The sequence below is a fragment of the Vulpes vulpes genome, chromosome 2 (genome assembly GCF_048418805.1).
Source record: "Vulpes vulpes isolate BD-2025 chromosome 2, VulVul3, whole genome shotgun sequence".
NCBI classification, from domain to species: domain Eukaryota; kingdom Metazoa; phylum Chordata; class Mammalia; order Carnivora; family Canidae; genus Vulpes; species Vulpes vulpes.
The window spans coordinates 3,801,353-3,828,678 of NC_132781.1; the positions used below are offsets into that span (position 1 = coordinate 3,801,353).

Consider the following 27,326-nt stretch of genomic DNA (forward strand, 5'->3'; position numbering starts at 1 on the left):
GTGATCAGCATGATATCACTTCCCTTTACTACACATTTTAGTAGTAAGGTTTTGCTCTAGACCTAGACATCGCTTTTTAGGAAGCCCAGGGTATGAACGCAATTGGTTATTTTACTACAAAATTCAAAGGAAGCAGCAGAAGAGGAGGAAGAGGAGGAGAAGTAGGAAGGAAGGACAGAACAGGAAAGAGAACTAGGAGGAAGATACATTTTTCTACCTACCCCTGCTATGGGAAACCCTCTTCTTTTTCGGAGTAACTAACACTGGAGGCCAGCTACCATCAGAATCAAGTACTTCCGCCTGTCACCCAGCGTTTTCAATGAATGGAAAATGAAGAAACCTGCCTGAACTCAGAAACTGATAGAAACAATTTGGCAAGGGCTCAGAAACAAAGTATCCAAGCCCTCGGAGAGCCTAAGAAATCACCCTGTCCTGCCCTCCTCCGCACGGTCACCCCCAGGGCCCAAGTGAGCTAACCAAGATGCACCTGCTCCCTCATCTCTGACAACCAGCCAGGGCTCTTCCACTACACTGCTGTCATCTTCTTAAAAAGATCAAAGGGCAGGGCAGCCTGAGTGGCTCAGCGGTTTAGCGCCGCCTTCAGCCCAGGGCCTGATCCTGGAGACCTGGGATCAAGTCCCACATCAGGCTTCCTGCATGGAGCCTGCTTCTGTCTCTGCCCCTCTCTCTCTCTCTCTCTCTCTCTCTCTCTGCGTGTCTCTCATGAATAAATAAAATCTTAAAAAATCAAAGGGCAAACGCAGGGCTATTTTTCTTCAAAATACTTACAGGAAAGGGAATTCGTGCTACAGAAATGGAAGTCTAATATAGTAAATGAATCCTACCAATCACTGGTTTTGAAGAAGCATAATAAATGAATGTTATTAATAGGTAACTAGTTTTGAATATAAAGCACCAATCCTAAGGTATCTGAATATGGAATATTCCATTTTCCTCAGGTTGCCTGCACTACATTACCTGTGGTCACTCTTACAGCCTCATTTTAAGAGTCAAAGAATTCCACACCAGTCCCCACTCTGGAGGGGAGAGGGCAGCATAGGGCAGGAACCAGCAGGTGAACTCAGTGTCTCTTATATTTTAAGAAGGTGGGGAAAGCATAGTGAAGATGTGACAGAGACCATACGAGGCCAGCAAAATCTAACACAGCTGCTATCTGGGCCTTTGTAGGAAAAGTCTGAAGAACGATGAAGGAACCCAGAATTCTGACCCTGTCGAGCTGTGCCTCTGGCCTCTTTTATATGAGAGAGCAATAAAACTTCTTTGGTGGTAACCAGTATTTTTCAGATCTTTGAAAACTGGCAGCTAACTCACATAATCTCAGCTGATAACTGGAGGATCTCAAAATTTGATCTGTTCATATAATACAGATAAACCAAATGGGCAGTTTCTGACCAGCGATCCACTCTCTTTGGATACAAACTTTTTTCTTTTTTTTTTTTTTAAAGATTTTATTTATTTATTCATGAAAGACACACAGAAAGAGAGAGGCAGAGACACAGGTAGAGGGAGAAGCAGGCTCCATGCAGGGAGCCCGATGTGGGACTCGATCCTGGGACTCCAGGATCACACCCTGGGCCGAAAGCAGGCTCCAAACCGCTGAGCCACCCAGGTGTCCCTGGATACAAATTTCTTGATCTCTTGTTGCTCAAAGAAAGAATAGGGTATCCCAGTCATCGTGACTCACCTGTCTCTAAGCCTATCCTTCAATGACAGAGGCTCACAGATGAGTGTATCCTACTCATCATTGTTTTAATAGAGCAGAACAGTCAGGCTGTGGGAATTTTAGTTTAATTTTATTTAGGGACCATCAACAAGTCACTGACTTAGAGAACACAAAGACAGCAGCCAGGTAACTTTGCTGTGCCCAAACCTTCACGGTGCTCTCCTCTCCCTAGTAAGCTCTCCCCTTTTCTTTTAAATGACAGTGACACCTGCTGGGGAAAAGACAGATATGAAACCACCCTCTGAGAAATCAAGTTTTTTCTTTAAAATATTTATTAGAGAGCGCGTGCACGAGTGGGGGGAGGGGCAGAGGGAGAAGCAGACTCCCTGCCAAGTGGGGAGCCCCACGCAGGACTCGATTCTGGGACCCCAGGATCATGACCTGAGCCAAAGGCAGGCGCTCAACCAACTGAGCCAGCCAGGAGCCCCAAGACTTCTTTAAAACAATTTTTGGCTTTCAGTTACAATTTTCATAGGACACTGCCACAACAGAGTCCAAACAGCTTCTAAATTCCTACTACTGCTCTCCCCAAACAGCAGACTCCGGCATGGGCAGGAAGTTCAGGCTGGCCCTTCGGGGCTGACTTAGAAGAAGCTCCCCTTCAAACTTTTACACTAGGAGATCCAGAGCAGAAAGCTCCCTTGTTGACCTGGCCTCCTTAACTCTTTTCCCACCAGGCACCACATCTCAGTGCCTGAGCTTCAGAGCTGCCACCCGGCACCCCTAGGCCCTGGCCTTTCCCTCTTCACACTGTTCTAACCTCAGGTGTGATCTGCAGACCACCCGACGCTGCAGGCTCATCAGGTGATGAGACCCACCACCTACCAATGCTGCTCTAAGCCCCACAGCTACCGAGAATCCCGCTGATGATCTGCCAAATTTCCCTCATTTTAACTCTTGGAAACTTTTCCTACACTCTTGGGAACCTCGATACCAGCCAGCTCCGAGTCTGATGTGGATGTGAAGGCTACATGGGCGGAGACTGCCCTTGGCCTGCGCACACTAAGCCCTGCTAGAGCCAGCCACTGTTCTGGGCGCTGGGGTGATGCCAGAGGACAGAAAAGGCAGCCGTCCTCCAGCCCACGGAGTTCACCTCTCGGCAGGGCCAGAAGGAAAGAAAAAGCCACAGAGTGAGATAAGCAGCAGCAGAGGTTAGGTGCTTGGAAAACCAAGAAAGCAGGGCACGGTGGGTCAGGGGTCAATCCGTGTCTGCTTGCCTTCTCTGCCTAGCATTCTTTTTACCCCACAGGGTGTGTATGTACCCTAACATACCCTTTCCATATTTATTTATTTAGGATATACTTAATGAGTGCCAATTTTGTGCCAGACACTGGGTATACTATGGAAAACATATGGTCCTTCTCCTTGTAGTAGTTTATAATCTAGTAAGAGATTACAAGTACATTTTGTGGTAAACATGACAATAGTTACAGTGGGACAAGGAACCTAATTCTGGTGAGGAAGTGAAAATGAGGTTGGGCCCAGAGAACCGCCAACCAGGGGAGGTGTGTGTGAGTGTGCGGACTCTGTGAACTCACGCCCACCAGCTGGCACAGAGAGGGGAAAATCCTGACCTGAGAGGGAGACTCCACGCTGGCGAGGACTGAAGCAGCCCCAGTGTGGCTGGGGGTTGGTGCCTCAAGGGAGAGCCACTGGGCCTGAGGCAGGAGAGGCAGGCATAGGCTTTGTAAGCAGTTTGGAATCCGTCTGGTGGCCCATAGCTGGAAGAGCACCCATGGTGTTCCTGTTCTGGCTGCAGCACAGAGGAGTCTGGAGCCTTCAGTTTCAGGGAGAAGTTCTCCAGGAACAGGCTCCTCTGATTACAAGTTCATGGAGAGTTGACATACTCTTTCACTGCTATTAAACTCAACAAGCAGGTAACCTGATCAAGAACCTGTCTGTGTAGGCTCTAGAGCCAGGGGATCCTACCTGCTTGCCTGATGTCACCTTCACAAGTAAGGGAAACAACATAGTAGCCAGGGCCCACAGCAGCAGCCCCCCTCCTTCTTCTACTCCACAAATCCTGCGGGGGCACCCTTGGGATGTTAGGTTCCTCACCAGGGACTTAACAGAGCAGGGAGCCCAGGGTGCCCAGAGCACCAAGGCATTTCCATCTTACTACCCAAGTCATACTACCAAGACATTCTTTTCTTTAAAAATTTGAAAATATTGGGATCCCTGGGTGGTGCAGCGGTTTAGTGCCTGCCTTTGGCCCAGGGCGGGATCCTGGAGACCCAGGATCGAATCCCACGTCAGGCTCCCGGTGCATGGAGCCTGCTTCTCCCTCTGCCTGTGTTGTGTCTGTGTCTCTGCCTCTCTCTCTCTCTCTCTCTGTGTGTGACTATCATAAATTAAAAAAAAAAAATTGAAAATATTGAAGATGTACAAAACGGCATTAAAATCGAATAATCAACAAATCTTCATGCATTTATCATTTATTAGCTTAAGAAATAAAATGTTGCTCATTCCACCAAAGCCTCATTTTCCCCTCCCTTCCTGACTGTATACTCTGAAATGATTCTCACCATGGGCAATTTGAGGTTTTTCATTCCCATGCATCTCTCTAGAGATACAGTATAGTGGCTATGGGCACGGACTTGGGGTTTACACTTCAGCTCTGTCCCTTACTGGCTGGTGGCCCTGGGTAAGTTACTTAAACTCTCTGTCATTCCGTTGTGCTATCTGTAATATGTGGGTAAGTGTGTGAGGGGGTGAATTGGGGGTAAGAGAGCCTTACTGAGAGGGTTCTTTGAGAAATGAATGTTAATATAAGAACTGTTCAGAACAATGTCCAGCACATAATAAGTGCACTGTAAGTATTATGTTAAAGAAAAAACGGACACTGGTTAAGGATGGTGAGGCAGGCTCCATCCAGGACTGTCACGATGGGCTGAGAGGCATAGGGACCACACGATGGGATTTACAGGGTCGGAGAGAGAGACTGAGCTGGACTCTGAGGGCAGCGGGGACAGGTGGGGATTTGTAGCTACGGGGAGGTAGGGGAGGAGATGGAAAATCACTAAGAGGAAATGTCAGGGGTAGGGGGGCTTCTGGCTAAATTGACCTAGCAGGACCCTGGCTGAAGGCAGGCCAGAGTGTCGGGCATCACCCTGGGGCAGGGGGAGGATGAGGAACCTGATCAGATATCAGAGAAGCGGGGAGGGTATGTTCTGATGAAGCTGACTTAGCAGGGTTCTTGTTAAAACTGGATTTTACAAGGAAGTGCACAGATGGGCCTAGGAGATGGTCCAGGAGCCTGACTGACGTTTATTCAACAGTCCTGGCCAGTCTTAATAATCTTCCTCATTCCTCTTCCATTCTTGGAAGCCATGGGAAGGATTTTAGGCTGATGAACAAAAACTCAAAGTCACGTGATATGAAGTACAATCAGTGAACTAACTAAAGAACGGAGGCAGAGACTCTGATAGGAATGACTGTGATTAACTCAGCACAGTTACCACAGATACTGAAGGCTGTACTCAGGGCTGGAGGATTAGATCTCTAGTCTGGCCCTAAACCACCCCACTTAATTTGGGTCTCATATTTCTATCATCTGGAAAGTGTCAAACATAATACAAAAGTTAAAGGGCAGTCATCCATCCCATTGTTTTTAAAAGTGTTCCCGGGATCCCCACATGGGGTCTCCACAGGGAGCCTGCTTCTCCCTCTGCCTGTGTCTCTACCTCCCTCTCTCTGTCTTTCATGAATAAATAAATAATCTAAAAAAATTTAAAAGTGTTCCGGAGCAGTAGTCAAAGTTGTCTCTCCCTGCCCCCTCCCCAATACGCACCCAGGGGGCAGGACTTATAGGAGTCTGGTTCATAGCTGCAACAGGGCCTCAGGTGTGGATGAGACCCCAAGCAGGACCCCTGGCCCCCTGCACCCATGTGGTTTGGCAGGCGGTGCCCTGGCTGCTCTCCACTGTACCAGCTCTGATTGGAAGCACAGTCCTGGAGATGGTGGCCGTTTCTGTGCAGGGTCCTACCTCCCCATCACTGCCTTAGAGGCAGCTTCCCAATCACTGCGCTGCAGCGGGGACACTAGGCTTCACTTGAAGTCCATGGTGCCGGTGAGGTCTCCCTGATCCTTTCCCAGAGAACAGCTGTTTGGGATGACACTGTGGGGAATCATTTCTGGAGGCCCAGCCTAGGGTGCATCCCCTCCCTCTGGCCTTGCAATAATTTCACAAGCACCTAATTCCTTGTACTTAAAAAAATCCAGAGCGGTTTCTATACACTTCAACTAAACTCTGATCAAGAGCACAGATCCTTTTTTAGCAAGTAGTATATTCAGCTCTTTCACTCACCTAGACAACATCATGGTGTGTGGTCATGACCTAGATATTCAACAACGGTTTCCTTGTAATGGCATTTGCTGTAACGAGACTTCGTTACACATGCCTTCCATCAGAATTCCATGGGACGCCACAATAAGCTTAAAGCGCACTAACAGGTAGGCATGCAATGATGTATTTGAAAAGTAACTCTTTAGGGACGCCTGGGTGGCTCAGCGGTTGAGTGTCTGCTTTCAGCTCAAGGCATGATCCCGAGGTCCTGGGATCAAGCCCCACACCAGGCTCCCTGCAGGGAGCCTGCTTCTCCCTCTGCCTGTGTCTCTGCCTCTCTATGTCTCTCATAAATAAATAAATAAAATCTTTAAAGAAAAAAAAAAGTAACTCTTTATAAATAAATGTCAACCTAGAGGGACATGTTAACATGTCTTATTTCTGAAATTTGCATGCCTCTTACAATAGATGTATAAATTTAATAGTTTCCTCATTATCCCTCCAACTACATCTGTGGGTAAGACTTTAAAATAATGATGTCCTTTAACTGGAGGCATCTTAAAAGTTAAGAAATAGAAATATTTGTATGATAAAGCATAGGATTTCTCTTCTGTACCGATACCACATAGTGACAGAAGAAAAATATTCAAAAATCATGCATTAATTCTATTTCCAGAATATATTCTTAGAGATTCAGTTTCTTAAAAGTTACAATTTACTTAAATACATGTAAAAGAGAACTATTTTCCAGGGCTAAAGTAATCTATGATTCTAAGGAAGATTTTCATTATTACAATCTCTTCTGCAACCTACACAGCAGCAAACACTATAGCAAGCTCTTTAGAACAACAAAAGGTGAGGGGAAGACAGCTACGTGCAGGAGGGTCCATCTGCTGTGTTTATTGGCAGTCCCGGTGGGGTATCAAGCCGTGGCCTTCTGTGTGTTCTGTTGACGGCTTCTGGATGATCTGTCACCATGGCAACTTCGGGAGCTCAACTCAAAATGAGCACAGACTCATTAACTACTAACTACATTATCTTAGTGCCTGTTGCTAATGAGAAAATGCTATTTAGAGATATTTTCTATTCTAATGTATTACAGTTACCTCTCTAAAAAGCATGAAATTAAATTAAATGCTACTCTTAGGCCATCAGACTGGATAATATGAATGTGAAAGTAAGTTTATTTTAATAATGACTACTAACAGTAAAAATCATTTTATTAGAAGATTACTTTGTTTTGGTCCTTGGATTCTTCTACTCTAAAACAATGTGCTATTTATCATACAGGCAAATATTTTTAAGTTCTTTTAAGCAACAGTGGGGAGATTTAGAAGATTAAAATAGAAACTTTCGATAACAGTGTATGTTAAAGACAAGTAACGAATACAGCACTAATACATATTGGCTTTTCTACCATCTTCTCAATATGCAACATTAACTGGAAACACTCCTGGGATGAGGCAACACACTGGACAGACATGAAGGGTGAACAGAGTCCACTGAGCACAAAGCTTCTCAGCTTTCTCACCTCCAGCTTGACCTTGTCCCTTTCCATGCTCAATCACCTGTAACTGAACAAGCTCTTGAAAAACAGCAAATCCTAGATCTCATGAAACACAGAACGTTTAAGTGGAATTATATCTGAAATGTGTTCTCTTGGGGCATGCACACTGCCTTGTGTGGTAGGATTGGGTGTGTGTTTTCTTTAATAAAAGTAAAAACTGTAGAATAGCAATAATCCGGGGATGTTTGTTCTCTCAAAGTGTAGAATCCTAGAACCTGCCAGAAGAGGGAGCCCAAGTCAGACTATGCCAACATTTAGTAGAAGAGGGATGGGGAAGGGAAGGAAATCAGCTATGTTACAATTTGATTCTGAAAAAGAATATTCCACCTCTACATGCCCTGTGCACATTGAGTCCCCATCTACCTTAGCCTCATTGACACCAGTATCCCGCCTTGCCGACGATTCACCTTCTAGGCCAGCTCTTTGTTCAGTTTCTGGAGAATGCTACGCAGGCTGGCCAGCCTTTGCAAATGCTGTTCCCTCTAAATGTGGAAGTCCATGAGTCCCCTCCATCTCTCCAGCCTAGCTGCCTTCTCTCCATCGGTCAGATCCTGATGCAGCCTATGCTCTCACTAGACAATGTTCCTGTCCTTCATAGTAGCCATCCCAGTCAATACTGACACATACAGCACTGCGATTGATGTTTCTGCCCATTCCCCATAAAACTCCAAGCTCCAAGAAGGTGGGAAGCATATCTGGGGGTTCAGATGGGATCTTTTGGTGTTTTTTTTTTTTTTAATCTTTTTCTCCCCATAGTGAACAGTGCCAGGCAAACAATAGGTGTTTGGTGACTATCTGCTGGATCAGATGATGAACGCAGTTGGTCTCCAAGTTCTGCTGGCTCTACCACACGACCCTTCCTGTCCACCCTCACCATGCAGCTATCATCTGGAGCGTAAAGTGTGCAGTGGTCTAACTGTACTGAATGCATCCAGTTCCCTCTCCACTGTCTGATTCATCTTTAATCTGGCCTCTTCCATGATCTTTCTAAAACATCAATCTCATGACGTCACTCTCCCACTTAAAATCTCCAGTGGCTCCCTCTGGTCTAAAAGGTCAAATCTCAAGTCCTAAGATGGACTCTATGAGCTAGCCTCCCTGCCCTCCACATCGTCCCTCATTTCAACTCCTTCCTTCCTTCCTTTTTTATTTTTTCTTTTTCTTCTCTCTCTCTCTTTTTTCCACAGGCTATTAAGTATGCTCAATCCTACTGGCCTTGTGGGTGGGTTCAGAATGGCTAAGATAAGGCACCCTCTCTTGTCTCATTTTCATGGCCAACTAGGGGACAATTGGGAAAGGAGCCAACCCTAGCATGCATTCATCTCATTCTAAAGCAGTTTTTGCCTTTCCCCCAATTTTCTCACTTATTTTTAAAAACAGGCCATCTTTTCTTACAGAGACATAACTAGTAAATAGAAACATGACCAAGTGGAATGTAGTTAAATCCTTTCAGGCAGAAGACGTGGGATACATAAACCACAACCCTTAGAACATTTTAGTGCATTCATTTGCTTATATAACTCTCCCTACTAATACATCCCTCTGAGAACAGGGAACTTCTCTCTGCCGTCTGATAGATATTTGTTAATTGTTTGTTTAATTAATGAACTTGACAACTCTAGATAGGAAAATATGACTAATAGCTCATTTATTAATGCAATCTTTAGTAGGTGTGTTAAAAGCAAGACAAAATGTGATCACAACTAAAAGTACATATCTTCTGACGTTACATTTACATTTGTAACTATATTACAAATAGCTGCAGACATGGAGAGAAAGGGAAGTGACAGAAGATGAAGGAAGCTAAGCTTCAGTGCTGAATCTTTCTGCCCAACTCTAGAGGTAAATTTAATATTAGAAACCAATCCAGAGGGGCACCTGGATCAGTTAAGCGTCTGCCTTTGGCTTAGGTCAGGATCCTGGAGTCCAGAGATTGAGCCCCATGCTGAGCAGGGAGTCTGTTTGTCCCTCTGCCCCTACTCCTGCTCATGCTCTCTCTTTCACTCTCTCTCACACTCTCTCAAATAAATAAATAAATAAATAAATAAATAAATAAATAATCTTAAATAAGCAAGTAACCCAGCTTTTTTAAAAGCAGCAAAATATTTGAGTATTCACCAAAGAAACACACAAAAAAGCACATGAGGATAACACTCCATACCATCAGCCATTACAGAAATAAAAATCAAAAGCACAATGTATCAGAATGTACATGTACCAAAATGGCTACAAGGATCAAGACTGATTTTCCAAGTGTCGGTAAGGATGTAGCATTTGGAAGTGGTTATAACCACTTTGAAAAGGTTTTGGAGTTTCTTGGAAGGTTAAAAATAGATATAGCCTAAGATACAGCCATTCTACTTCTACATATTTACCACAGAAAAATCAAAGCACATATCCATACGGAGACTTGTATACCAAAGCTCATAGAAGCTTCGCTCATGAGAGCTAAAAATAAGAAACAACTCAAAGGGACAAATTGTGATATATCCAAACAATGAAACTCTATTCAGCAATAAAAAGGAGTGAACTGCTGAAATACACAACAGGAATGAATATCAAAAGCATTACTCTGAGCAAAAGAAGCCAAGAGTGCATTCTGCATGAGTCTGCTGATCTAACTGGAGTCTAGGAAAGAAAACAATCTGTAGTGATGGGAAGCAGATCAGTGTTTGCCTACAGACTGCTGAAGGTGGAGAGGGCATGAGAACTGGGTTGGCAGGGGTGCAGGGAGACTTCCAGGAGTGATGGATTACTGTCTTCATTGTGGGGATGGTTTCACGGATCACATCTTAATAAGTCTTGGTGCATATACCAAGACTTATTAAACTGTTCTTTTTAAACATGTGCAGTTTACCGTGTGCCAATTTAACTCAATAAAGTTAAAAAAAAAAAAAAACAAAGCAGAGCAATAATCTGTTAAATGATTTCTCAGAGAGCAGCCTGTCAACCTCCTTTAAAGCTATAAACTGTAACTTTCTCTAAACTTGGAGCTGCCTTTACATTTAATGTTTTAGTTTGGTTAAGCTAAATAAACAGATGTGGACTTTTACTCTATCTGAGACTTAAGGGCCCTCAAGAAGATGCTTAAAGGGTTTATAAAAGGAGCACTGTGCCACCTCCTTGCCACCAGTGGATTTATACTTCTTTCTAAAATTCAATGAAGAACTTATAAGTATGTACCTGCTTAGTTGTTTCTTCCCCCGCCCGCCCCGATAATTTTTATCCTTTTAAATTGCCTACATGTTTGGAGAAAATACCGTATCTTAATACACTTTCTTCTGTTCCCATGGAAAAAAATTAATGCATTTATTTTATATTCTTTCTGCCAGGTATTGAACAGTAAAATTAAATAGTTACTTTAAATATAGAGCAACATGGCTAAAGAAAGACATCTAATATTTAAAATCCTATAAGATTACATCCCATAAAGATCCCTCACATAATGAATCTCTTAGGAGTTTCAGCCTTGGGGATCCCTGGGTGGCGCAGCGGTTTGGCGCCTGCCTTTGGCCCAGGGCGCGATCCTGGAGACCTGGGATAGAGTCCCACGTTGGGCTCCTGGTGCATGGAGCCTGCTTCTCCCTCTGCCTGTGTCTCTGCCTCTCTCTCTCTCTCTCTCTCTCTCTCTGTGACTATCATAAATAAATAAATAAGTAAATAAATAAATAAATAAATAAAGGAATTTCAGCCTTATTTGAAAAGATCCTAAGTTACTTCCTAAAATGAATGATTATACTGATAATGGATATACAATATTGATGTCTCCTTCATCTTCATATAACAGCAGAAAAAAAATCTGACAGCCAGAAGATAGGGGTTCTAGTTCTGCCACTAACTATAGCTGTCAAAACTTGTACAGATTGTTTAACCTCTTTGAATTTCATTTCTGAACCAATGAAGAACTGGGAAATCTCTAAGGATCCTTCAAATGCTAAGATTTTATTAATTTTGCAGACAGGCAAACAAAATGCCATATTTTATAAAATATACTGTGCCAAGCGCACTAACTAGACTTTTAACTATTGCTTCTAAGGATAACTCATACATTCAAAATAATATTTGTTTTGGTTATGTGGATACATGTAAACTCAAGGAATCTGGCCAATTTTATTACACAGTGTAATTCAGGAAAACACAGATGTGATGCCTTATGAAAACTAACTGCTGAATATTGTGTTGAGCAAATAGCTCACAACTGAGCAAATATCACCCAGCCGACTCTGCTAAAAAGAAGGGCAACCTAACTGGTAAAATACAGAGATGTGGATTCTCACTCATATTTGTTCAAATCTAGATCTGACTATGAAATTGGGAAAGCATCCTTTAAGCTTCAATGCTCATCTTCATTCATACTGAGAAAACCATATGTTTATAGAATGAGCCTTAATAGGAATACAGCACAGTGCAAACAAAACTGTGACCCCAAAATCTTTATCACTGAATGTGAGGCTGCTGAAAGAATATGGTTTCAACTGATTTACATTAACAAAAGCACATATACATTTTCCTAAAATTAGCATTACAAATTGAATGTATGGCAAAGTTGAATACCTGACCGTAAAACTTAAATTATAATCCTTGCAAGCAGTATTAGGAGACTAATCATAATACATGAATTTATAAAAGTATATGACTCAAAACCATAAAGCATTAATCATATGGAGTTTGAGACATATTGGGTCAAGATACTTACTTTCATACATGATGTAATTAACTTTGAGCTTCTTGTATGAAAACTTATCTTTCTATTTTATGAACTTTAGAAAATCTGGTCAAAACCAATGAATTAAATTACTTCATGTTTATGGGCATTATAATTAATCTTAAAAAAATTAAATCCATAAAAAACCTTAGAAGACAATAATGGAAAATTTAGGCTCACAAAGTCATCACATCACATATAAAGTTACTAGTATCTGTGCTCAAATTAAGGGCAGCACCCAAAATAAAGGAAAGAGATTACTGATAACCAAAGCAAAACCCATCTTACAGCATCCGACACTCAGATACCAGGTCCTTCAAAGCAGAAATACAATATGTAAGTGAGATCATGTCTGATCACCTTCCTCCAACTGTGAGAGCATCTCTAGTCTCACTAAAGGCATTAACAGATTATTGTGCTCAGCTACCTCTTTCTTGAAGCAGAAATTATGAGAAACTATTTTGTTTGTGAAAAGCTCATACAACGGTTTTCAAATTGTTCAGTGTAGCTCTTTGAGGCGCAGGGGCTGGGGAAGTGTTAATTAGGGGAAGCAGCAGGCCCTGCCTGTCTTGTCCAACACACATGTCCAGTCAGAAATTCAGAATCACCTTCCTGTAGTTAATTTTAATTTGAACCAGTAATAATGGAGCATCTGAGAAAAATTTAAACCTTAACACTGCTAATATTCATTAATGAATTATCCAGTAGCACTGTTTTTTATAATTTAAAAGCTTTTTTTCTTCTGTTTAGGAGACATTAATAATCATTATCATTATGTGTGCTAAGGCTAAGGCTAGATATAGTTAGCACAGCTGATGACAAATTAGACCCAAAGGAGTAGTAATTTAGAGAAGATAAAAGGAGAAGAGAAAACACCAGCACACTTTGGAGTAAGTAAAGACATGCTCATCAGAATAGTAACAGGAAATAATAATTCTGTGTTGTGTAACAGGATCACTATACAATCATAAGCAATTTGTTACTATTTGAAGAGAAAACATTGACAATGACAAGAGAAGATGGTCAGCATTAAATCAGGTTATAGGGGCAGCCCCGGTGGCGCAGCGGTTTAGCGCCGCCTGCAGCCCAGGGCGTGATCCTGGAGACCCTGGATGGAGTCCCACATCAGGCTCTCTGTATGATGCCTGCTTCTCCCTCTGCCTGTGTCTCTGCCTCTCTCTGTCTCTATGAATAAATAAATAAGATCTTAAATAAATAAATAAATAAATAAATAAATAAATAAATCAGGTTATAAAAACTTCTCAGAATGTTAAAAACAAAAGGAAATATCTCAAAACAACAATGACGAGTGGAAGAAACTACTGTTTCTTATTCAAGATCATAACTGCTAATGCAACCATGTACCACAACCCTTTGAACCTTCTGGAAAAGTGTGCTGTACATTCATACTTCTGGGGGTGAGAAACAATGTCCTTTCTGGGGTCTGGGCTGCCTTTTAATATTTACTTTATATGAAATCCCATCTTACTGTGACCCTGGTGCGGGAGCTCGGAGGCCCACTGTGCAGGGGTCAAAAGTCTAGCTCTCTCAAGTCCTCTCCTTGCATGAGCAGCTGGCCAGGCACAGGCTGCTTAACTCTCATGTCAGCCTCAGTTTCTTCATGGTCACCTAACACCTGCCCTGCTCAGTTCTGAAGTTCAAATGAAGTCATATACATAAACTTTACTTTGGAAACTCTAAGATGCCAAACAAAAGCAGGGTATTAGTAGCAGCACCTACCACCTGAAACTGCATTCTGATAAGTCTTTATAGCACTCATGCCTGCACGTACAACTGTGTCCAACAGAAACTTTAAAATCCTAAAAACTTCCAGTTATTTATAGCTCACTTTTACTGAGCACCAATTATGTGCTGGGCACCAAGCTCTTTTCATACATGATCTCACTTAATCTTCACAGGAGCTTTATGAAGTGGAAGCCACTCACTTACCAGCTTTCTCATTTTCAGTCGGAAATACCTGAAGCTTGGAGAAATGAAGTAACTGGCCCCAAACTCAATAGAGCTGGCAGCTGGAGCTCCTGTGCCCATGCCTCTCCTCATCTGACCAGGGCAAGCACAGGGTGAAACTGGTAGTGCTGCTTCCACTGTGCTTCTTCTCCAGCAAATCCCAGGGACACCTTGGTGCCTAGAGGAACTACATGTGTTTCCAATACCTGCTAAGACCCTAACAAGTAAATTTTCTACTTAGAAAATAAAAAAGAAATCTTCTATATATCAATAAGCGAAGAGGGAATACAGAAAGAATATAACTCTTTTTGTTATGTTGTCGGCAAAGAGAAATTAGAAGCTTCAAAAAAATTTAGTATCTTTCAGTTGTTCTTTTCAAATTGGATCACCTTTATCAGTTTAGTCCTTGTTTAGTGAACGGTAAACCAAAGGAAAAGTAAAAAACATTGTTCAGAAAGCGAACAAAACATTCTTTAGGCATTTTAGATTAAACAAATGCCAATGAAATGCAGATGTGAATGAAACCAGTGAGAAATTAAGAAGTACACAGGGAATGATAAAAAGCAGCAGCCAGGGTCAGATTCCTTGTTTTTAACTGTCAATTAAAATAACAGTCATCTTCATCATACAAAGTGTGGTTCTGCCATAAAATGTACCGCCCCCAAATAAAATAAACTTACCTTTGGTTTTTTGATCAGCAGCCTGAAAAAAAAAAATCAGAAACTCTTTAGGAATAATAATGTGTAGAATGTGCACATCTATGAAAGTTTATAAGCAGACTTCAATACTAGAAATTTTAAAAACAAGGTTTTACCCAATTTATTAAAATTTATTACTAAGAAAATGTGTAATTGTTCACATGCTATTATAAGCCAATATTGATCTAAAGGCAAAAAAAAAAAAAAAAGAAAAGAAAAGAAAACCTATCTGGAAGCTCATCAGAGTCTCTGTATTTTAACAAAGACTAAAAGGTACAGTTTAAAATACAAGGTACATTAAACTAGGTAAGACCAACAACAAAAAGCCTAATGTGGTATATTAAATGCCGTAAGATTCAAGTTAAGATAAGATTTACAGTAGGACTTTTAATTTTTAATATTTACCAACAGGATTTATAAAAGAACATGTGCCAAACCTGCAAAAATTATTTCTAGCTTTCCTAATAAAATCAGTTACATGGCCCTTTCCTCATTTCTCAGCCATGGCTGTTCCAGACAATTTGCAGTGAGTGGAATAGCATAGCATGGACATTCTTTATAACAAACAACGAAAATCAGACTTCTTTAATACATAGCTCTACTATTTCTAGTTCCTTAAGAAAGACATTCTGTGGCTGTCACCTTTTATTTATTTCGCTAGTACTTCTATTTTTTGCTAATTATAGACTGAGCATATTGATTTTTGAGGTCATAAAATGGAATTCTAATGGCTGTGACAATGCAAAATGAGACACACAATGATCACAGGCTATGAAGTAGGAATGCCAAACCTTTTTCTGAGCACCTTCCTTCTTTTTCTTTTCTTCCTGCTTTTTCTTTTTCTTTTCTTCCATCAAACGTTCCTCTTTTTGTGTTTCTTGTTCTTTCTCCCTATGAAACAAAGAAAGGTGGCATTGGTATAATGTCCATTTTAAGTCAAACAATGAAAAAGCATTAGCTGCAGGAACTTTTAGGTGAGACTAAGTTGCTTGCACAGTATGCAGAAGGGCATTCCAAGAGGGGCATGGAACATGGGGCATACTTCCAGGGCCACCACTTCCCAGGGTGACCCTGACCACGTTAGTGGTCAGTGGTCGTTTATTTTACCCATGGGTCGAACACCATGCTTCTAGCAGGACGCATGTTAGGCAATAAGGGTATGAAATAGAATAAGACACTGTTGCGAAGGTCCAGCCTCAGACCCACACCTCTCAGTGTTGTCTCAGGAGCCACATCATCAGCAGGCTTCTGACAACGTATTAAAAATGCAGGTTCCTGGGTTCCACCCTAGCCCAACCAAATCAGAGTCTTTGGAGGTGATTCTCATGCACATTATATGTTTGCTTGAAAAATCAATTATTTTTAAAATTTTTTCCCCAAGTTTAGTGGTTCAGCACTTATGTACAATACCCGGTACTCATCACAGCAAGTACCCTCCTTAACCATCATCACCCATTTAACCCATCCCCCTGCCCACCTCCCCTCCAGCAACCCTCCATTTGTTCTTAACTATAGTTAAGAGTCTGTTTCCTGGTTTGCCTCCCTGCCACCCCATGTTCATCTGTCTCTTAAATTCCAAATGAGTGAGATCATGTGGTATTTGTCTTTCTGACTTATTTCACCTAGCATAATACTTTCTAGCTCCATCCATGTCATTGCAAATAGCAAGATTTCATTCTTCATTCTTTTTTGATGGCTGAGTAATATTCCATTGTGTATATATACCACAACTTTTTTACTCACTCATCAGTTGATGGGCTCTCTCTGTAGTTTGGCTACTGCTGATAATGCTGGTGTAAACATCAGGGTACATGTACACCTTTAAATTCATATTTGAGTAAACACTTAGTAGTGCACTTGCTGGATGGCAACAAGCTTATAGCTTTTGGGGAATTCTCATACTGTCATCCAGAGTGGCCACACCAGTTTGCATTCTCACCAATAGTGGGAATGGGCATCTTTTCAAAGAGAAAGCAATTCTTTTTCTTTTAAGAGTTTATCTTTTATTTATTTATTTATTTATTTATTTATTTATTTATTTAAGATTCCTACATGATATGTTTGTTTGAAAGGGCAATTTTTTTTTATAAATTTATTTTTTATTGGTGTTCAATTTGCCAACATATAGAATAACACCCAGTGCTCATCCCATCAAGTGCCCCCCCTCAGTGCCCGTCACCCAGTCACCCCCACCCCCCGCCCACCTCCCCCAATTTTTTTCTTTTAAAGTAGATTCCATGACCAGTGTGGAGTCCAATGCAGGGCTCGAGCTCATGCCAGAGATCAAGATTTGAGCTGAGGGCAGCCTGGGTGGCTCAGCAGTTTAGCACCGCCTTCAGCCCAGGGCCTGATCCGGGAGACCCGGGATCAAGTCGCACATCGGGCTCCCTGCATGGAGCCTGCTTCTCCCTCTGCTTGTGTCTCTGCCGCCCCACCCCCACCCCGCGTGTGTGTCTCTCATGAATAAATAAAATCTTAAAAAAAGATTTGAACTGAGATCAAGAGTCGGATGTTTAACCGAGACACCCAGGTGTCTCAAAAAGCAATTTTATCTATCTATCTATCTATCTATCTATCTATCTATCTATCTATCTATTGTCTATCTATCTATCTATCTATCTATCTATCTATCTATCTATCATCTATCTATCTATCTATCTATCTATCTATTTTAGAGAGAGAGCACATGGAGGGGGGAGAGGCAGAAGGAGAAGGAGAGAGAATCTTGAGCAGGTTCCAGGCTCAGTGTGGAGCCCAACACGGGACTCCATCTCCTGTCCCTGAGATCATGACCTGAGCTGAAATTAAGAGCCACCCAGGCACTCCGAGAGCAATTATTTTTTAAACAGATTCCTACACAGCATGGTGAGCTACTATAAGGATACGCAGGAGCACAGCACAGAGTAAAAACCACTTGGAAAGGTCAGCCTGTAAGCCAGGGCTTGCACACTCCAAAAGCATTTGGCTGGTACAGAGTAGTGTGTTAGATATCAATTTACTGCTGGGCAATTCCAGTCAACCTTCAACACACATTCTACAGTAAACGGGCGTTCCTTTAAGTATTTCTCCTTTCCAGGGAGCATAACTGAGCATGTAGCTTTAAGGACACCAGTGATTACACCAGCCTTGAGCCAGAAAGGGTGGTCCCACAGCAACCTCGCAGCACATGGTCTAGTGTGATCTGTCTGTGACCCTTTCAACAGACACTGTTATGCTCTGGGCCTCCTGCTGCTTGCCCTACCCCTACATTCATGCCTTGTGGTCCTGCTGATGACAGGGCCCTCCAGACTGGGACCCCGTGTGCACCACATCTCCTGCTGCACTGCTACTCCTACTTCCTCAGCACAGCCCATGGCTGGCCATTGACTGCAGCTTGCCACCAGGAGGGCCGCCCCCAGGACCCCGTTTTCCTGTGTGGCCCTGTGACTGGCTACTGGCTGTGGCTTTCCTGAGCCAGTCCTGTGTTCTGGAGGTGTGTTTTCCTGCTGCCCAGCAACCGCACACTTGCTGACATGTGTTAATCATGGAGGTGCTCTGCTACTCATGGGCTGCAACTACACCTTCTTCAGCAAGTCTGAACCCTAGCCTTCCTTAGGGACTCTCCTTCAGCCCTAGGTCACACGGTTTCTGAAGCGACTCTTCTATCACAGTTTAACTATTCTTTGTAAGAAACTTTCCCTGTTTCCATTACTGTGTGCTTTTTATCTCCTGCCTGGGCCCAGGCTGATACAGGCAGGAAAGAGGATGTACCAGACTAAATAGAAGAAACAGTATGCACAAAAGTCTTAGGAAAATATCATACATACATACATTAATGTTGGTTTGAATTTACTGATTTTGAGGTTTTTCATTTGTAAATGTGTTTTATATACAACTACATACATAAGGAATATCAACCTACTGTCAGTTTGTATGTATTTAAACACTATCATAATAAACGTAATTTAAATCAACAGTGTGTGTGGAGGTACTTAGAAAATATTCTTTCTCTAAAACAGTGGTTCTCAGTTTCGGCTGTTCATCAGAATTACCTGGGAAGTTTTAAAAACTTCTAAAACCAGGGCTGCCAATCCATTCTGTGCAAGCTCTGGGAGTGGAACACAAATGTCAGCAATTTTTAAAGCTTCTGGATGGCTCCAATGTTTAGCCAAGGTTAAGAACACTGCTTTTAAAGAAGTTCAGTAGTTTATCAAGTTTGGGAAATGGCAATCACTTGTTATCTCAGATGACACTTTCCAGGAATATTTGCATGTTAAGCAGTGGGGAGACACCAGGAAATCTGTGAGTGGTGGGTGAGGAATATACATCTTGGAAAAAAGTGAATAAAAACCAAGTAGTGGCTGTCTTCCTCTACAGTTATACTTTCTTAATCTACACTACAAAGAAAGCCTTAAATTATCCTCAGTAAACTTAACAAAATAGGCAAGCATAGGTGCACCTTTAAAAGGTATTCAATTGAAGATGAAATAAAAATGATCGCTTAATTCTATTGCTCTGACAATTAAAGCAATTAGAGCAACTACTCCTCCAGCAGTACTATCAAGGTTTTACTATAACAGTAAAATAAAATGTAAATAAAGGGACCATGTAGCCATTTTTTTCTTAATTTATTTATTCATGAAAGACACAGAAAGAGAGAGGCAGAGACACAGGGAGAGGGAGAAGCAGGCTCCATGCAGGGAGCCCAATGTGGGCCTCAATCCCAGAATTCCAGGATCACACCCTGAGCTGAAGGCAGACACTCAACCCCTGAGCCACCCAGGTGTCCTGCCATGAGCTATCTTAAGCCTTGCCTGCCTGAGTTCATGTGTGTATGACAAAGCACAATTCAGATGTATGGTCTTTAATATAATTTTATCTAATTTCCTGCTAGTTACAGTAACTTCTACCTCAAGTGTACAGTTTCTGGATTTCTCACTAATAATTAAAAAATCAATATCAAATCACATTTTTACTTTAAAAAGAAAGACATCTTCCATAAGTATACTTTATTTTCAAGGGACACCTTATTTCCTGAAATGATTTGGAGGGGCATCTGGCTGGCTCTGTCAGAAAAGCATGCCATTCTTGATCTTGGGGTAGTAGGTTTGAACCCCACATTGGGTCCAGAGATTACTTAAGTAAATCACCCAGACTTGGGAAGTTTCTTGACCCATTGGAGAAGGAAAAAACAAATACGTATCAAATAGCTGACACTTCAACATCCTGGAGGTTGGGGACAACCGACTCCCCAAGCAGTTGGAAATCCATGTACAACTTTAAACTCCCCCAAAATGGACTACTTATAGTCTGCTGTTGACCAGAAGTCTTACTGATCACATCACAGACGATTAACACATATTTGTATATTATATGTATCATATACTATATTACTAAAGTAAGCTAGAGAAAATAAAATATTAAGAAAATCATAAGGAAGACAAAAATCTATGTATGGTACTGTACTGTGTTTATGGACAAGAACCCATCTGTAAGTGGAGCCCCCAGTTGTTCAAGGGCCAACTATAGAGGGAATTGGGTTAGTATTTTTGATTCGTGGAGCTGCTATGAGGTGGACTCACAAGGTGAGCTGCAAGGAGAATAAAGAAAAGGAGGGACAGGGGTGCCAGAGGGGCTCAATTGGTGAAGCATCTGTCTTTGGGTAAGGTCATGATCCCCAGGGTTCTGGGGTCAAGTCCTGGGTTGGGCTCCCTGCTCAGTGGGAGCCTGCTTCTCCGTCTCCCTTTGACTCTTCCCCCCCTGCTCATGCTCTGTCTCTTTCAAATAAAATCTTAAAAAAAGAAAGAAAGGAAAGAAGGAAAGAAGGAAAGAAGGAAAGAAAAGGAAAGGAAAGGAAAGGAAAGGAAAGGAAAGGAAAGGAAAGGAAAGGAAAGGAAAGGAAAGGAAAGGAAAGGAAAGGAAGAGAGGGCCAGGTTGGGAGAATTTCATTTTTCACTAATTTTTAATTTTAATTTTTTTATTTATCATTTATTATTTATTTATTTTAATGTTTTTTAAAACATTTTATTTATTTATTGATAGAGAGAGAAAGAGAGAGAGAGAGAGAGAGAGAGAGAGAGGCAAAGACACAGGCAGAGGGAGAAGCAGGCTCCATGCAGGGAGCCTGACATGGTACTGGATCCAGGGTCTCCAGGATCACGCCCTGGGCTGCAGGCGGCGCTAAACCACTGCACCATGGGGGCTGCCCTAATTTTTTCTTTTTAAAATTATATTTAAATTCACGATTGTATATACATGTGTAAAGGTAACTATTTTTTTCCAGTGTACTCTGTGTTTTTCTCATTTGCTTGGAGGCCCCTCACAGATTCTTCCTCCCTCCACACCGACAGCAAAGCTGCTACTCCCTCACTGCCTGTCCTTCTAGATAACCCATGTTAACCACTTTGTTCATAACTTCCCGGGTCTTTCTCTGCACTCAGGTAACTATGGAAACATATAGACCTATATATTTTTACAATGCATTTTATTTGGTCAGTTTTGTAAAAGTGAGATTGTATATTACAAACTCTTTTGCTTCTTGCTTTTCTCATTGAATACGCCCTGCCCCCAACTAATTGATCCAATCTATTATTTCTAATGGCTATGTAATATACCATGGTGTAAATGTTATCTTATCCCATTCAATCACATCTCTATTTGTACACACGCACTTCCTCCCCAGTTTATTACCACTACAAGGAACTCCAGCTCCTGCTAAAAAAATCAGCATTGCTTTGGCTGATGGTACATCTTCTGTTTGAGTAGTGAAAACTAAGTAAGGAGAAAATCTGATATGAGGCTCAACTTCTGGGCCCCACACTGGACACAGGGCCAAAACTTTGATGTAAATCCCCTATACTCTCTGTATGGCAAAGCATATTATAATGGGCCCTCACTATACTGAGTTTTATTAGAAAGAAAATATTTTTAACAAGTTGGGTTTTAATAATGTAATATTTCTTTTATTCTCAAATAGTTCAGCCATCAGCTTAGGATGCTTTGGGTGGAGAAAGAAGAAACACTATTTTGGAAGCAGCTAGAAGAAGAAAGAGTTGGGAAGTAGAGGAGTCCCCATAACTGAAGCTTCAATGTATATCAGTCATCTCAGGATTCCTTGATAAACTACACATTTTTCCAGAGAAACAGGATTCAAAAGATACAATTATGTTGGTAGACTGGGAATGCAGTCACCCTACGCAAAACCCTTCATTGGAAAATCTTCCAAATTTCCAGTCTTTTTTGTTAGTTGATTATTCTCTTTTTGCAAAAGAACAGGATTCAATAAGGAAGGCAGGCTTATTTCTACCTTGAAGGTTTAGTTACCAGAAATTTTACTCGGTTTTTATTCCAACTTAGTTTTCACTTACAAGACAAAACCACAGCCCATGCTCTGAAGTCATCTTGGTTAGACTCCAATGCCATGTCATTAAAATATTCACTAATTCACTGTGTGGCTGTGTTACACACCATTATTTAGAGAGTTTGGCTAATTCAATTAGAATTTCCTGACAGTGTTTAGGTTAGGAAAGGCTGGCAAAGTGCTATCAGACAAACTTTAAAAAGGAAGAAGGAGGAAGTGGTATCCTGTCCAGCTGTCACTGAAATACTTAAAAGATTCTCAATTTTTTCACCATGTGTTTGAATACCTGCTCTGTGCAGGAAATACGCAGGAGGCCCTGTGGGCAATACATGAGGGAGGAGACATAAAAACAGTCTTAGATCTCTAAGGACAGAGAATTTAATAGGAAAGTTAAGGTAAGACTTGAATTACCTTTAATATTTGATAGACTATGGAAATAAACAGGGTTATGTAGCAAAGAGAATATGCTTGGGATTTAGAATCACAGGACAGAGTTCTAAACTAAAGGTCACTAGCATACAAGAGGTCAAGAACTCATGGGTCCGAGTATTGGATGGACTGTCTACAAGAACTGTGGAGTCATTCAGTGTTTCCCAGAACTAGCGGTGGAAAACAGAACCATGGATCTGATGAATAAGACCAGAGGGTAGAAGGAAGTGTTTTTATTTGAGGATCAAAGGATAATATAGTTGACAGAGACTCTCTGGTCTCCTGAGGTTCACACCTTTGTATAAATGCTCTCTTGTGAGTGTGGGAGGGACCTGTGATTTGCTTCTCACCATTTGAATATGGCAGAGGTGATGGAATGCTGTCCCCCTGACATTATATAAGACTCCCATCTTTTTAGCAAAGTGGCTTTAGTCTCCCTCTTGGGTGCTGGCTTTGAAGAAACAGCTATCATGAATCCTACTGCTACAAGGAAATGAATTCTGTCAACTGCCTGGGTGAGCTTGGAAGCCCATTCTTCCCCAGGCAAGCCTCGCAGAGGAAACACAGCCTTGGCCTGGACTCCAGCCTGTAGCAGGCCCAGTTAAGTCATGCCCAGCCTCTTGAAATTGTGAAATAATGAATATATATTGCATTAAGCCACTACATTTGTAGTAATCTGTTATGCAGCATAGAAAACTAACGCAGGTTAATGATTTAAGACTTCTGGGGCTGACCAACATGGAGGAAGACCAAGATAGCCTCTCTTAGCCGCTAATTACAACAAAAGACCAGAAGTACAATGTAAATACACAAATACAATAATGAAAAGCAAGCAAAAGCTGGTAGAGTAGGGAGGAGACTCAAAACTTGGGGAGGTGACCTGCATGGGGGTGAGTTTCTTATTCTCCCCTTTTCTCTTGCAGTCACAGAGCCGTGTTGTGGCAGTGGTGGCACAGGCAGGCAAAACTGAGAGAACCCAATCTTTTTGAACAGAGGATGAGGAAAAGGAGCTCTTGTGAGCTGGACAGTGTGGGGGAATCCCAGACAAGTACTGGCTGAAGAAGACGTCTAAATGCTGTGTATAAATGTTCTCAAACTTGGGCTCACCTTCAATCAGGTCATGCATGTATGGGACAGATCCTGAAGAGCAGAGTAAAAGCTTTGAGAACAACAACAAAAATCAACATGCTCTAGAGGAATTTGATTGGACTCAAGATCTGTGTAACATATTCAAAACATCCAGAATAAAATCCAAAATTATTCCTCAAAGAACCAAAAACAAACAAACACTGTCAAGACAAAAGACAAAGAATGCTCCCTCTCAGATGACCCAGGTGTTGGAATCATCAAAGACTTTACAGCAGTTATTATAACTTTGCTCCAGGAGGCAATAAAAGTAAACACATTTGAAACAAATGGTGATTTAGGAGTTCACAAATAAAAACAGAACCATAAATAGTTCTATAAAAAATAGAACCAAATAGAAATTTTAGAACTGAAAAATAAAAGTCTGAATTAAACACTTCACTGGATGGGCCCAATGGAAGAATGGCTATGACAGAGGAAAGAGTCTGTAAATTTAAAAGAGCAACAGAAATTATCCAACCTGAAGAACAGAGAGAAAAAAGATTGGAAAAAAAAAATGAAGAGCCTCATGGACCCTAAGGATAATATCGAAAGGTCCAACACTCATGGTACAGGGCTTCCGGAAGCAGAAGAGAAAGAGACGTGAAGAAATAATGGTGGAAAGCTCCCCAAAGTTTAGTGATACACATAAATTTACAGATTCAAAAAGCTCTGTAAACTCTAAATAGGATAAACTAAAAGAAAGCACACTCAGACATAGCATATACCACATACAAGCAGCCAGTCTCAAAAGGAAGGATATATGCCATATGGCTCCATTTACAGGAGGCTCTGGAAAAAGAAAAATTTTAGGAACAGAAAAAGACCAGTGATTACCTGGGGCCAGGGGTGGAGTAGATATTGACTACAAAGGGGCAGAGCAAGGGAATGCTTTTGGAGGGTGATGGATTGGTCCTAAATCTCGATTGTGATGGAGGTTATATGTATATATGTACTGCATGTATATGCTGCATGCATTTGTTGAAACTTACATAACTGTACACCAGAGAGTGAATTATACTGCATGTAAACGTTTAAAAAGTAGATAAAAAGAACAAATGGATAGGGTAGGGGACCAGGGATTAGCATGGGATATAGGGCTAAAGATAAAGGTCTCCACTTCCCACAAGGCACAGAGGGGAGATGTGGAAAAAAGGACAAAGAAACTATTAGGAACAGATAACTGCAGGGACCTTTACTTTGGAAGGATGGAGAAGAACCATGGCAAAATCAGTTGGCCTAAAGGTATTCCAAAGGAACTCCAACATAATTTTCGTTTTAGAGCTAATACTGACTTCAGCCCCAAGGTTGAGTTCTCAAGACATAGTATTGTGTCTACACCACCAAACCAGAACAAAACCTAGCAGGGCCTCAGGAGCACTTATTACAGTCTGACCAGACTTCTTAAAAAATAATACCTCTTGCTTCTCACCTTTCTGGTGTTGGTTATCTACTGACATAAGTATATCCATTCCCCTGCTTCACTCATGCTTTCCTGCTATATCCCATGCTAATCCCATGCTAATCCCATTCCCCTGTTTCACTCACGTTTTCCTGTTATATATTCCATGCTAATGCTAATAGGGTCCCCCACCCTATCCATTTAATTGAAACCCTTCCTCTCATCAGACCAAGAATGGAAGGGAAAGAGGGACACACGAGGGAAGGATTTAACATTCCACTGGCTTTTCATCACAGAATAAATGATGTTCCTCATGTGGGCTGGCTTTTCTCTGAACAATCAAGAGGTTCACCTCTATCCATCATTTTTGCCAGTCAGCTCCCTCTAGTCCTCCACTGATAACTATACCCCAATTTCCCTCACTCGAACTCCATGGGCAGTGACTCCAACCAAAGGGTACTGCATTCCTGGACCACCCACTAGATTAGGGTCAGGGATGAACCTAACAGGATCAGAAAAATGGAAGCTGCTGGAGCCATCTTAACCACAGAAGGCCTGAAAATGAAGCCATTGCCAAGAAAGAGAAGCTAAGAAACAGAGTGAGAATGGAGTCTCCAGAACCAGGATCTATGTCCTTTGAGTCCAGAAACAGGTTGTTTCTGTGGCCCAGCATCTCAGTGCCTTGCCCTTGCCTTGCCCTTCTAGACACTCCTTGAAATGTGAATCCTGAACTGCGTGGCAGACAGCTGGAGCAGCTGCATCTCACGGCCAGCTCTGTTCGTGCTTGCTGCCCACATTCGGCAGGCTGCAGAGCCCGGCTTTTTGACGTTCCCTTCCATGTCAGCTGCCTCCTATCATCCCTAAAAGTTCCTCTTCACCTCCCCCCTTCGGCTGTACAGAGTCACTTTCTGTTGCTTGTAACCAAATAATACTGATAAACAGTTTCTCAATAACCTATTTAATTTAGGCTTATTTAGGAAAAGGAAGTGCTGACTGGATTCAGCACTATTTATGATTTGTCTCAAAACTAATCAAGTTCAGTAAACATTTTAACCACTATAAAAACTGCTTTTTTAAAAAAAAAAAACTGCTTTAGTATTACTATATTAATATGTCAATTACAGGTACAAGAGTCATTAAGTGCCACGTTGTAAAAACCTTTTCTTTATTTCATTTCTGAGTTTAAAGCAGCCTCAAATTGAAAATGACACTATAATTTTTAATGTTGCTCCACTTTCACAGTCAATTTATATAATGACACTTGAATATGTGTACTTTAAATATGCTTAAAATAAGAGAAGCAAATCTTCAACCAATCTCTCAGATATAGCAGTCCTTGCTGCTGTGTCCTGGTGTGTAAGCTACAGAGTGGTTGTTAATAATGACCAGGATTTCACTGTTTGCTAGAAAGTTTTAAAATCTGTACTGTGTAACCCATGATAAGCATCCCTTTCCCAAGTGTCTACTTCCAACTACTTAGGAATCTGGAGGTGGTGAACTATGCTGACTATTGATTTACTGCCTCTGAGCTCCACACTCAGCTTTCTGGCCACTCTGTGAAAACCAATCTGGGACCTTCCAGCATTTTTCCTTTGCCGGCTAGCATGATGCTAAACTTGTTCAGTAGAGGGTGCTGGAGAGATACAGCAGAAGAGTGTTTTCTCAGGGCAGGCTCCTTGCAATGCTCCCAGCCCCCCAGCAACTTCCTAGCCGCTTGCCCCATCCATGCCCCTTGCTCAGTGAGTTCTCCACCAGCCCATGGGCCATGGCTGTGCCCTCTCCAATGAGGTGTGGACCTCGGGCCCAGGAAGCTCTCACAGGGCCAGCTCAGCCCTAGAGGCAGTGGCTCCTCCTGTATCTTCTATTCCCATATCCTTGAAAACCTTCTTTACTTCTGCCTAGCCAATCCCTTTTATTTCAATCCCCTGCTACAGTTAGCACCTCTTTATATTAAATTGTCCTTGTTCACGCTGCTTGCTGTATGATAAAAAGAATCCTTAAATTAGAGCCTATTTCAATTCTATCAATAAACTGGAGACTTTTTAATACTGTCACACCAACAAA

At 41.7% G+C, this 27,326-nt stretch overlaps 1 protein-coding gene across 2 annotated transcripts in view; it reads right to left on the reverse strand.

Annotated features, from left to right (window-relative positions):
- The window catches only part of TNRC6C (trinucleotide repeat containing adaptor 6C), a 153,393-nt gene that overhangs the window by 88,150 nt on the left and 37,917 nt on the right, over positions 1–27,326 (reverse strand). For both annotated transcript variants that reach the window (XM_072746508.1, XM_072746509.1), the window contains exons 2-3: positions 15,759–15,858; positions 14,950–14,971 (exon numbers count right to left, since the gene is read on the reverse strand). In XM_072746508.1, the coding sequence (XP_072602609.1) occupies positions 14,950–14,971; positions 15,759–15,858 (122 nt within the window). The remainder of the gene's footprint in view (positions 1–14,949; positions 14,972–15,758; positions 15,859–27,326) is intronic.